Below are 13,532 nucleotides of genomic sequence, written 5' to 3' on the forward strand. Positions count from 1 at the left end.
GTTGTGAAATGACATCACGGACATCATACATGAAGAAAGAAAGAGGTCATTAAAAAAACGGGAAAGAAAGAAAAGACCAAAATGGATGTCAGAAGAGACTCTGAAACTTGCTCTTGAATGTCGAGAAGCTAAAGCAAAAAGAAGAAATGATGAAGTAAAAGAGCTGAATGGAAGATTATAAATGGCGGCTTGAGAAGACAAAGTATTATAATGACATGCACAAAGTCCTGGAGATAGAAAAGCAAAAGGGAAGAACATGCTCAGCATTTCTCAAGCTGAAAGAACTGGAGAAAAAATTCAAGCCTCGAGTTGCAATACTGAAGGATTTTACAGGGAAAATATTAGATGATGCAGAAAGCATCAAAAGAAGATGGAAAGTATACACAGACCCACTATACCAAAAAGACTTGGTGAATGTTCAACCATTTCACGAGGTAGCATATGATCAAGAACCAATGGTACTGAAGAAAGAAGTCCAAGCTGCGCTGAAGTCATTGGCGAGAAACGAGGCTCCAGGAATTGACGGAAGACCAGTTGAGATGTTTCAACAAACTGATTCAACTCTGGAAGTGCTCACTCGTCTATGCCAAGAAACTTGGAAGATAACTACCTGGCCAACCAACTGGAAGAGATCCATATTTATGCCTATTCCCAAGAAAGGTGATTCAACCAAATGTGGAAATTATCGAACAATATCATTAATATCACATGCAAATAGAATTTTGCCAAACATCATTCAAAAGGGGCTGCAGCAGTACATCCACAGGGAACTGCCAGAAATTCAAGCCAGATTTACAAGAGGACGTGGAATGAGGAATATCATTGCTGCTGTCAGATGGATCTTGGCTGAAAGTAGAGAATACCAGAAAGATTTTTACCTGTTTTTTTATTGACTATGCAAAGGTATTCGGCTGTGTGGATCATAACAAATTATGGATAAAATTTCAAAGAATGGAAGCTCTAGAACAGTTAATTGTGCTCATGAAGAAACTGTACATAGATCAAGAGGAAGTCATTTGAATAGAATGACTATTTGCATAGTTTAAAGTCAAGAAATGTGTGCATCAGGGTTGTATCCTTTCACCATATCTAGTCAATCTGTATGCTGAGCAAATAATCTGAGAAGCTGGACTTTATGAAGAAGAAAGGGGCAACAAGACTGGCAAAAGACTCATTAACAACCCACATTATGCAGATGACACAACCTTGCTTGCTGAAAGTGAAGAGAACTTGAAGCACTTACTGATGAAGAGCAAAGATCACAGCCTTCAGTCTGGATTACACCTCAAAATAAAGAAAACAAAAATCCTCAAAATTGGACCAATAGCAACATCATGATAAAAGGAGAAAAGATTGAAGTTGTCAAAGATTTCTTTTTGCTTGGATCCACAATCAACACCCATGGAAAAAGCAGTCAAGAAATCAAAAGACACATTGCATTGGGTAAATCTGCTGCAAAAGACCTCTTTAAAGTACTGAAAAGCAAAGATGTCACCTTGAAGACTAAGGTGCGCCTGACGCAAGCCATGCTGTTTTCAATTGCATCATATGAATGTGAAAGGTGGATGATGAAAACGGAAGACTGAAGAACTGACACCTTTGAATTGCGGTGCTGGAGAAGTATATTGAAGGTATCATGGACTGCCAAAAGAATGAACAAATCTGACTTGGAAAAAGTACAACCAGAATGCTCTTTGGAAGCAAGGATGGCAAGACTACATCTCACATACTTTGGAGATGTTATCAGGAGGAATCAGTCCCTGGAGAAGGGCATCAAGCCTGGTAAAGTAGAGGGTCAGCAAAAAAGAGGGAGACCCTCATTGAGATGGATTGACACCATGGCTGCAACAATGGGCTCAAGTATAACAAAGGCTGTAAGGATGGCAAAGGACGGGACAGTTTTTCCTTCTGTTGTATATAGGGTTGCTATGAGTCAGAATCAATGCAGTGGCACCTAACAGTAACAACAACAACCATCATTTACCAGAAAGAAACAGAATGAAGCAGAAAATATCAGAGTGCACATCAAGAAATGAGGACAAATAGTCATTTTATTACAGTAGCTTATGTATTACGTATGTATTATATATGTATATGTGTGTATGGGGTCATGGTGTAAAATATATGTCTTATTCTCCATAGACATCAATGACACCTATAAGCCATTTATTTAGAGTGTATTTATTTGTACTAAAGGAGAAAAGAGACTTTTACTCACCTATAGTAGGGTCATGATAATCAGGGAATTGATGACTAATAAACTGCATTGTCATTGCTGAAACAAATGAAAATGAATTCAATTTAATAAAAATTCACCAATTAGTTATTCACCAACATAGCTCATCAATCTTTTAATAAGTCTAATGAATAACTTATTTGTGTGAATGACTGATTTAGCTATACAGCAAGAACCACAAAGTAATAATAAATAAGACAAAATTCTAGAGAGGAAAAATATGTCAAATACTAGCAGATTCTTCTCTGGGATAAATATGTCCCAATTATAAGTGTATTTGAAGAAAAAGTACATTGGAGTAAAAATAAGAATGCTCTTTATGTCATAATGAGAATCTAAATAGGTGTAGGATCCCTCTTGGCTCGCTCTGGTTAAACAGTTGGTACTGGCTGGGAAGGTCTATTCACTTAAAGAAGAAAAAAATTAACGACCACCACAGTTGCTGTCGGTAGAGTCAGTTCTGACTCATGGCAACCCCATGTGTGTCAGAGTAGAACTGTGGTGCATAGGGTTCTCGATGGCTGAATTTTTGGAAGTAGGTCCCAAGTCTTTCTTCTTAGATGCCTATGAGTAGACTCTAACCTTCAACCTTTAAGCTAGCAGTTGAACATATTAACTATCCGTACTACCCAGAAACTAAAACAAAACAAAAATATTTCCTTAGAGTTGAATCTGACTTACGGCAACCCCTATGTGTTACAGAGCAGAACTGCTCTATAGGGTTTTCTAGGTAATCTTGATGGAAGCAGATCACCGGACTTTTCTTCAATGGCATATTTGGGTGGATTCAAACCACCAATCTTTAGATTAGTAGCTAAAAACCCAGGGACCTGTATATTCTTTAAGACTAATTTCCTGTCTTTAAAATGAGGAGATAATCTCTGAGGGCCCTATTAGCTATAAAGTTATGTGATTCTATGAGTTTGTTTTTTTTTTTCCTTATTCAGCTTTTCCCAATTAAAGATATTTCAGTCACTTTTATTTTGCCCAATCCATATTATTTACAATCTTTTAAAAATTTTTCATTACTTCTTTATATCTCCACTAAATTTTCGACATTCTTTCCAGAGCTATAATTTCCATTTTTAGGAGACAAAGGGAGCTCTGAAGTAAAGGAATAAACTTGGAAAGAAAAAAATTAGTACATGATAGTTCTCTTCCTTTTTTCCAAAGGTGTTTGTATACGTACACGTTTCAGCAAACAATCAGAGCAAGGAAGAATCAGTTAAATACAACATGTACGAGGCTTAGCCTAACAATGCAAACACATGCAGGGCACAATCTAACCCTGCTGAGAAATGAAAACAAATGGAATCTGAAACAGTGAAAGAGAATTTTTGTTTACACTGTAACAGTGGCTTACCTCCTACCTTTGCATTGACAAAGGGAATTTTCATATGAAAGGGTCATTCAGTTTGATAGTTTGGGGCAAGTTTTTGAAATGCAAAGCATTTTTTGCAGATATCCTTAGGAGTTGGAATATTTTAGGTTAAAAAAAAGCAACTTATTCATTAAGTGACTATCAAGGATAATGGAAAAAATAGGAAAATGCTTTTCTGAGCTTTAGAATAGCAGTTGCCTCACATCTGTCATCTGTTAATCGAAGAGTGGGGTGACTTGCTCCCAAGTAGAGCTCAGAGGTCAGAGGCTTGACCTCATTATTAAACTATTGGCTTAGCTGGCCATCTGTTTTAGTTATGTAGGGCTGCTATTAACAGAAATGCCACAAGAGGATGGTTTTAACAAACAGAAATTTATTGTCTCACAATTTAGGAGGCCAGAAGTCCAAACTCAGTGTACCGGCCCCAGGGGAAGGCTTTCTCTCTCTGTCAGCTCTGGGGGAAGGTCCTAGTCAGCTATCTTCTCCTGGCCTAGAAGCTTCTCAGCACAGGGACCCTAGGTCCAAAGGATACGCTCTGCTCCTGGTTCTTCTTTCTTGGTGTTATAAGGTCTCTCTCCTCTCTGCTCCCTTCAATCTTTTATATCTCAAAGGGAATTGATTCAAGATATAGCCTAATCCTGTAGATTGTGTCCTGACTCCTTAACTTAACTGCCTCTAATCCTGCCTCATTAACATCATAGAGATTAGGATTTACAGCACATAGGAAAATTATATAAGATCACAAAATGGAGGACAATGACACAGCTCTGGGAATCATGGTATTTTAGCCTAGGTGACACACATTTTTAGGGGACAGAATTAAATCCATAACATCACCCACCTCAATTTCAATGATATCTTAGATTCAGTAAATTTAGAATTAAAATCAGTATCCCAGTCCACCTCACTCAAAACATTCAACTCTACTCAAAACAAACATACATACACCTATTCCCTAATGTGATCAAAAGCCTTGCCTTATAGTGAATTATTTATGCCAAAATCTTGAAGATATCTTTGAAGCTTTCATCTCATACATCCTCTATGGATTCAATCTCCATGAATTTTCAATTCTACCTTCAAAATATCTTTTGAATCTGCCTCCATTCTTTTGGTTGTTACTCTAGCACAGAATTTTATATTTCTCTTGAATATTTCTATCGCGATGAACTCAAAATTCCCTTCTCTGTAACTGTTGCTTCCCCTTCCACTAGGCCTTTCACAATAGTACCAGAATCACCATAAAACAAACAAGCAAAAATCGTATCTCTCTTAATGTCAGCAACTATTAGGGTAAAGAGCACACACAATCTTTAAGGATATATGCTAGCACATATGGTCTTTTTGAAACACGCCCCATGTTACCTTTTTCATATCAATTTTCACCACTGCCCAAACAGCTACTCTATGCTTTTGGACTTAGAAAAGTGATTTCATCCATGAACATGACTTAATCCTTACGGCTTAAAATGGCCCTCACCTTCTCCCCAATTTTGATAGCATATTTTTTTTTATTGTCTTAGTTTCCTAGTAATACCATAAACAGAAATACCACAAATAGGTGGCATTAAAAGATAGGAATTTCTTTTCTCACAGTTCAGTAGGCCAGATGTCTGAATTCAAAGCATCAGCCCTAGGGGAAGGCTTTCTCACTCCATCAGCTCTGAGGAAGCTCCTTGTCTCTTTCATTGTCGGAAACCCCAAGTACTGTGGATTTAGAAAATAATTTTGAAGGCTGAAGAAGTTTGGAGCAAATTTTAGGAAAAGGTATGTAAGTGTTTTAAGAATTGATAGATAAATTTGGACATTAACCCTGAGAATCACACTACCAGTGTGAGAAATAAATGAATTAGTCCATGATTTACCTGTTACAGTTATTTATAAGAATCCCTAGCATGTATTTAGATGATAGAGTTTATTCTTTAATGGAAACCCGCTGCTTATTGTATAATTGAAAAAGCCCTTCAATTCTCAAATCCTCTGGCCTACCGCTGAGATAAAACCAAAGAAAAGGGAGCCAGCTGCGCTTTGCTCCAGGACTTCAAAATATAATTATAGAAAGATTGATCTGTAAAAGTTTCTTTTGTGTTTTACAAAGTGGGTGTCCAACGAAGCATCTCAGAGACATTTCCCTTTGCAGACGTAATGTGTAACACAAACAAAATTTTGTAAAAAATCCTTCCTACATACCTAACGAGATCAATTTTGAAGATACACAATCTGTCAAATACATGTCAATCAGACTGGTGTCTAAGGGTTATTTATTGTATGTGCAAGTTTAAATCCTCAAAAATTTGGGATTCTATTCTTTTTCTGAACAGTTATTCCCTGAGGAACTCAAATTTCTACAGCTCTTTTTATTCAGAGATTTCAATAGCATTGGCTTCATATCTTAATACAGTGGTTCTAAGAATCTAGTAAAAATTAAGATGTTTTTCTCCCCAAATACACATTTATGTACACACATACACAATGTCGAGAAATATGTTGAGATCAATTGGCCCCAAGAAAGAGTATCTGCACTGGTGAATACCAATCTAAGTCATAACTCAGATTTTTTAAAAAATTGTGCTTTAAGTGAAAGTTTACAATTCAAGTCAGCTTCTCATACAGAAACTTATACACACGTAGTTATGTGACTCTAGTTGCCCTCCCTACAATGTGACAGCACACTCCCTCTCTCCCCCCTGTATTTCCCATGTCCATTAAAACAGCTCCTGTCCCCTCTGCCTTCTCATCTCACCTCCAGACAGGAGACGCCCACATAGTCTCATGTGTCTACCTGAGCTAAGAAGCACGCTCCTCACCAGCATCATTTTATGTTTTTTTTTTAGTCCAGTCTAGTCTTTGTCTGAAGAGTTGGCTTTGGGAATGGTTTTAGTTTTGGGCTAACAGACAGTCTGGGAGCCATGGCCTCTGGGGTCCCTCCAGTCTCAGTCAGATGCCTGAGTCTGGTCTTTTTATTAGATTTGAGGTCTGCAATCCAGTTTTCTCCTGCTCCATCAGGGATTCTCTGTTGTCCTCCTGTAGGACAGTCATTGGTGGTAGCTGAGCACCATCTAGTTCTTCCAGTTTCAGGCTGATGGAATCTCTGGCTTATGTGGTCCTGTCTCTTGGGCTCATATTTTCCTTCTGTCTTTGGTGTTCTTCATTCTCCTTTGCTCCAGATGGGTTGAAATCAATTGACGTATCTTAGATGACCCCTTGCTAGCATTTAAGGCCCCAGATGCCACCCAGCAAAGTGGGATGCAGAACATTTTCTTAATACACTTTGTTATGCCAATTGACCTAAATGTCCCCTGAAACCATGGCCCCAGACCCCTGCCCCTGCTACTCTGTCCCCCGAAGTGTTTGGTTGTATTCAGGAAACTTCTTAGCTTTTGGTTTAGTCCAGTTGTGATGACTTCCCCTGTATTGTGTGTTGTCTTTCCCTTCACCTAAAATAATTCTTTTTTTTTTTTTTTATCTAATTAGTGGATACTCCTCTCCCTTCCTCCCCACACTCGCAACCATCAGAGAATATTTTCTTCTCTGTTTAAACCTTTTCCTGACAACTCAGAATTTTGGTGAGAAAGTAAAGGTATTCATGAACAATGCAATTTGAGAGAATCTGGGAACTTCAATCTGAAATTTGTCTCTCAGGGACTCCTAGCATTCAACTTAGATACTTATTCTTATCCATTTAGTATGTTTTTAAAATGAAAATATTCCTAAGACTTGGAACAATGGATCAAGTAGCAAGATTCACCCAACAAGCATGATCAATATGGGCTCAGTCTGAACGTACATTCAAGAAAGATAGCAAAGCATGGCAAGATCATATAGAACATAAATTTCAGGAATATTTATCCTAGAACCTACCCTAACTGTGGCTTTGTGATTTTGTAAAAGATCCCAGAGAGCTGTTTTGAGTATTACAGGAGAAATAATCTCACATTGGTACCAGGAAATCTTTCCCATCCACTTTAGACAATTTGCTACATCAACAGATTCAGAACATGTTGCTGGATTTACCAAAAGTTGTTGCCTTTTAACAAGTATTTGAAGTAGTAAAGACATTTTTTACACACTATTGAAACTCTGGATGATATAAGGATGAATTTACTGTACAGGCAATCCTTGGGTTATGAACAAGATTTGTTCTTAACTGTGCCTTTAAGTCAAATTTGTAAGTCACTAACTGGTGGCATAGTGGGTAATAGCTCAGCTGTCAACCAAAAGGTTGGCAGTTCAATCCACCAACAACTCCTTGGAAACCCTATGGGGCAGTTCTGCTCTGTACTAGAGGGTCAACCATGAGTTGGAATTGACTCGAAGAAAACGGTTTTAATTTTTTGGTTTAACAGGTGCATACAGTACTTACTTAACCTTACTTTAGTGCAAGAAAGGAGCCCTGGTGGCACAATGGTTAAGAGCTATGGCGAGCTATGACCAGTTATGGCTGTTAACCAATAGGTGGGCAGTTCGTATCCACCAGCTGCTCCTTGGAAACTGTATGGGGCAGTTCTACTCTGCCCTATAGGGTTGCTATGAGTTGGAATCAACTCAACAGCAACAGGTTTGTTTTTGTTTTTAGTGCAATAAAAAGCTCGAAGCCTTTTCAATGATTTAAGAGCTGCATGAGCAGCACAAAAAGGTGATTGTGATGAATTTTTGGGGAATAAGAGTTCAATCTTTTCAAAGTGAGGGCAGATTTACATAACGTTAAAAGGCAAGTATGTGCTGTCCATAAATTGGATGTTGGTAACCCAGGGACTACCTATATTTAAAGATTCACTCATAAACAAAATCATTGCCAATACACATTTAGTAGTTCAGTTCTCAGAGACTGTATCACTGACTGCAGCAGGAGGCTATGAATATTAGCCATGAATAAGAATACTGCAGAAGAATAAGGATAATGGGAGGCCATCACAAGAATTGGTTCTATCTTTTGAAATATCTTAGAGCACTTGTGTAAAAGAGAGTTGTGAGTATAAATCAAGTGAGTGTTGGTATTGGGCTGCTGAATCTCTGTACCAGAGTGAACCAATAAGGTGGTTATGGTTTATATAAAGGCTATTGATTTTTTTTGCATGTTAACTTTATAGCTTTTAAACTTGTTAAATTATTTTATTGTTTGGGTTGTTTTTATCATTGACTTTTTTTGAGTTCCCAAGCATACCTAATTCTTATAAGCATAATTAATTATTTTGTTATTTTCATGGGTTAATTCCCTCAGAACAATATTAAATAGTCACGGAAATAGTGACCATCTTTGACTTTTTCTTGACTTTCCTTGGTGGAAATGCTCTTTTTCTTTCTAAACAAGATACTGGCTTTAGTGTTACAGTGTATATATACATATTTCATTATGTTATGGAAGTAGTGGCTCTTTTCTATTTTCTTTAAATCTTTAGTAAGGAATAGAGGTTCAATTTTTTTCAAAGGCTTTTTAAGTGTCATGGAGATAATCATAGAAATATTAATTTCTCCTTAGAAATATTAATATGATGACTTCTAATGGACTTCCTAATATTAAACTATTCTTTCATTTCATTTCAGTTGGTTATGCTGTCTTATTTTCTTAATAAGGTGTTAGAATCTATTAGCTAATATGTTATTTAGGATTTTCAAATTATTATTCATGAGTGATAGACCAGCTTGGCTGGATATAAAATCCTTGGTCTGCACTTTTTTTCTAATTTCTTGAAAAGGCTCTTTCCTGTTGCCTTGCTTTTTATGCAAGGCACTGCGTCTGGGTTTTTATTTTGCTTTTTTTGCTGGTCTTGAGATGTCTGATGTGATATTCTTAACCATTTTAACCATTTGACCTGTTTTCCTGGAGGTCATGAGTGTTTCTTTTTTCCCTATACAGTCAATGCTTTTACTAAGGTATATCTTGAACTCAGTAGTTCCAGACCAATTTTTCCAGATATAAGTGGAAGCTTTTTAAGTTGTTACATGTTTTCTCCAATTTTAAAAAGTTTTCATGGACTGTTGCCTTCCGTAGAATTTTTTCTTCTTCAGGAACTTTAACTCTTACATTGTTAAAATTTTCTGCATTCCATTTCCACTACTTTCTCCCTGGCTTATTTATTATTTATTTGTTATTATTATTAATGTTATCTTTATTCTCCTTTGGTTTCTTGTCTCATATTTGACTTTTACTCCAATTATTTTCTTATGGGCACTTTGTAATGCATTCTTTAATTCTGAGGTGATTTTCTTTGCTCCTTCAATTTCATTTCTGTTTGCACAATTATGAAAATATCTCTACCTTTCTTAGTGCTTTTCTGGTTCTTAATTCTTGAATTTTGATTCTGCTTTTTGTTTTGTCTCTACATGGCTATTTGAGAACATTGAATTAGAGTTCACTCATGCAACATCTGTTGAGCACCTATTATGTTCTAGATACTGCGCATATCAAATGATAGGCATAACCTTTCAAATGTATTGCATCCAAGATCCATTTTAGATTTTCTGAATTGGAAAATAAGGGCCCATGTGTGTGTGAGAGGTTGGTGGAAGTGGATCCTAGGCATAAGTAGAACGCGTAAGAAAACTATTTTTCAGTTTTGTCTACCAGGTGATTTTTTTAAGACAGGGAACAAAATATTAAAAAAAAAAAAAAAATCTCCACATCTTTACCACAAGAATTTGTTTTTCACTCATTAAGAGGGAAGCAAGGAGCTAGAGGCTCTGATCCATGGAGTCATTCTGGTGTCTAGGATTCTTTCTTGAAGTGGCTCTGCCATTCCTTAGGCATTCAAGATCTCCATTGGATTTTTTACAACAAACTGGCAGAAAAGTGAAGGGAGAGAATTCATGGAGGATTGCCTGAGAGGATTTTTACAGGAAAGTCCTAAAAATGTTTTGCATTGCTGGTACCCACAGTCCATTATAAAAACTTAGTTACTTGGCTCCGCCTAACTGTTATGGGACAGGCTTATGTGTCAGTAGGAAAAGGAAATGGATTTTCACAAACATATAGTAAGCTCTAGCATATTGGGGAAAAGACCAGTACAAACTAAAAAAGAAAAATCACTCCCTGAAAAACTAAAACCAAGAAGACTAAATCCAGTGCCTTGTCAAAGCAGATTATGACTCATGGAGAACCCATGTGTTACAGAGCACAGCAGCTCCATAGGGCTTTCTTGGCTATAAACTTAATGTAAGCAGATTGCCAGACCTATCTTCCATAGTTCTGCTGGGTGGGTTTGAACTGCCAATCTTTAGGTTAGTAGTGGAGTACCAACTGTTTGCACTAAATTAGGTCTTAATATTATTCTGTATCTTATTAGCTTACACAAGGGATGTTTCTAATTTTTTCTAAATAAAGCATCTTTTAAATTTTGCTGAAGATACCAAGGGATTATTACAAGATTCCACATCTGTTTAAATTTCTGTAGGTTGCAGCAGTCTACATGCTGGAAACCTATGCATAATTATTTAAAAATAAAAAATCAAACCAGCTGCAGTCAAGTAGATCCCAACTCACAGCAACCTGATAGGACAGAGTGGAACTGCCCCATAGGGTTTCCAAGGATTGGCTGGTGGATTTGAACTGCTGATTTCTGGTTAGAAGCCAAGCTCTTAATCATTGCTCTACTAGGCTTCCACATAATTATATATAATCCGTGTAATTATATCGCTTTTAAAAATCAGTTTTTTAGCTAAGAGTATGCCTGAACAGGTGGTTAAAGTGCTTTTCCAGATTATTTGTGGCCATCACAAAAAATCTGGGAAAAGAAGCAGTGATAAGAGGTTTGTCTCACTCCATGTACATAAACGTTACTCCTTGTCACAGTTTATCTTTCACTGGTTTTATGGATGTAAAGAATGTACACAGTGTTTATACATACAGAAGCTATTTAAAGACCAGAGAGTTGAGTCATTCATTGTAAACTTAAAAGTAATCAGGGACAAAATAAAGAATATTTGTAGATTCAGATAGCCCTTGCCTTTTGATTTCTAAATTTATTACAATTAGTGGATGGCTTTTATGTAGTAGGAAAGAACCGCCCTCCCCATCTTTTCTGTAAATATGGGCATATAGACATTTACTTAATTTTAATCTGCTGGCACCCTCAGGAAGTACCAGATGAATCGTATCAGAGATCCTTTTCCTTTGTTAGTGGCTGTACCATTAACATACATTATGTGAATATAGTGCTTGTTGGGTTTTTATTAAATGCATAGAATAATTAAGGGCTGAATGCATCTTAAGTGTTCACACAAAAGGAGTGATGAGAGATTAAAAACACTCATTTTTTAAATGCAAACCCATTTTGATTGGACTTCTGTTTTTCGTGCACATATGTTTTTTATTTAAATTTCCATTTCTTTATTCAGACCTAATAATTTACAATTTCACTTTACAGTTACATGAAAATCAGCTGCTTCTTGTTTTGCATAAATCACTACTAAACCATCAAATTCACCTGTCTGAAAAATCTGACAATATTATATATGACTGTCCTTGGAATCTCAGTGGTATTTGGCCAGAGACAGAGAATGTCAGTTACAAAATAGCAAAATTGTAGAAAGAAAGAAGCCGTTTTCTATTTTAAAAAAGATTACAATGGTGTATAAAATCATACCACTTCGTTACTACTTCACCCTTCCCAAAGGAATTTGATATATTTGGAAAGTAGGAAACTGAAGCACCTTGGAGACCGATATAATCTAATAACCCAGAGATAGAAGTTGGCAAATCATTGCATTCCTTTTGGGTCTTGATGGCCAGTCAGTGGAGTGAGAAGGGTAAGATGAGAGTCTGGTCACTAAGTTTTATTCTCATGCCTCTCTCGATTTGTTGTGGTATCTTGGGAAATCTTTTAAACTCCCCATGACTGTTCCCTTGTCTGCAAAATGAGAGGAGGGAGAAAAGGGCTAACTTAAAGCTGCATCCGGATTTAGCATTCTGAGATAGCTCTTTGTCCTTCATTTCATTGTCTCCACCATCACTGTCATTCATTCATTCTTCTCTTTAAGATCTGGTTGCTATTATTGTCCTCTATTTTACTCTTTCTGCTCTAGCCACACTGGCCTTCTGGGAGTTTTTCAAATTCTCTAGATATACCACTTCCCAAGGGCCTTCGCTAGCATTATTGCCTCTTCTTACAGTGTTCTTACTCCAGGTATATCTGGCTTGTTCTCTTACCTCTCTCAGATTTTTGCCCACATGTTACTTTCTTTGAGAGGCCTTCCCTCACCATCATTTGTACAATTGGAACCCGTTCCTCCTCACTGGCACTTCTTACTCCCCTGCCTGGAATCCATCCATTCATCTATTCAGAAAATATTTATTACATCTTTGACACTACTTTAAGTGCTTGGGACCCATCAGCAAACAAAGAAGGTAAAGACCCCTGCCCTATACAGTCTTACATTCTAGATGAGGGTGAGAAGTTGGAGAGGGAGACAAACTAAAAATACACACACACACACACACACAATACACAGTATTTTAGATGGTGACTAATGCTTTGAAAAGAAATAAAATTATTATAGGATCATTATTAAAATACAAAAAATAAGATGAAAGCATGTGTGGGAAATATATGGATATATAATTTCCAGGAAGAATGAGAATAACATAATTTTTCTACTGTTAAATAACTTGTCCATATAGTTTTTAAATGGATAATAGTATTTATGTCTCAATGGACATATTTAAAATATTATTTAAAATAAGCTGGGAATCATAACCTCTAAAACAATTTAAATTTAGGATGATGTTTTTAGGTATTAACCTGAATGTGTAAAAGTGGGGTATCAGATATTTCAAGAAGCCTTTAAGTAGTATTTTAGCAAAAATGTTTCAAGATCCTTACATTAACTTGATCAGCATTACAGAAATATCAAAGAATAATCTTGGGATTCAAAATGGTAGAGACATAGAGCTGCAAAGCCAGACTTTCCATTGTGCTA

General features: G+C 36.6%; 1 protein-coding gene across 1 annotated transcript in view; it reads right to left on the minus strand.

Annotated features, from left to right (window-relative positions):
• The window catches only part of RIT2 (Ras like without CAAX 2), a 399,832-nt gene that overhangs the window by 316,118 nt on the left and 70,182 nt on the right, over positions 1 to 13,532 (minus strand). Inside the window, exon 2 of the mRNA XM_049900689.1 lies at positions 2,219 to 2,275. Within this exon, the coding sequence (XP_049756646.1) occupies positions 2,219 to 2,275 (57 nt within the window). The remainder of the gene's footprint in view (positions 1 to 2,218; positions 2,276 to 13,532) is intronic.

This window comes from Elephas maximus, chromosome 11, assembly GCF_024166365.1.
Source record: "Elephas maximus indicus isolate mEleMax1 chromosome 11, mEleMax1 primary haplotype, whole genome shotgun sequence".
Taxonomy (NCBI): domain Eukaryota; kingdom Metazoa; phylum Chordata; class Mammalia; order Proboscidea; family Elephantidae; genus Elephas; species Elephas maximus.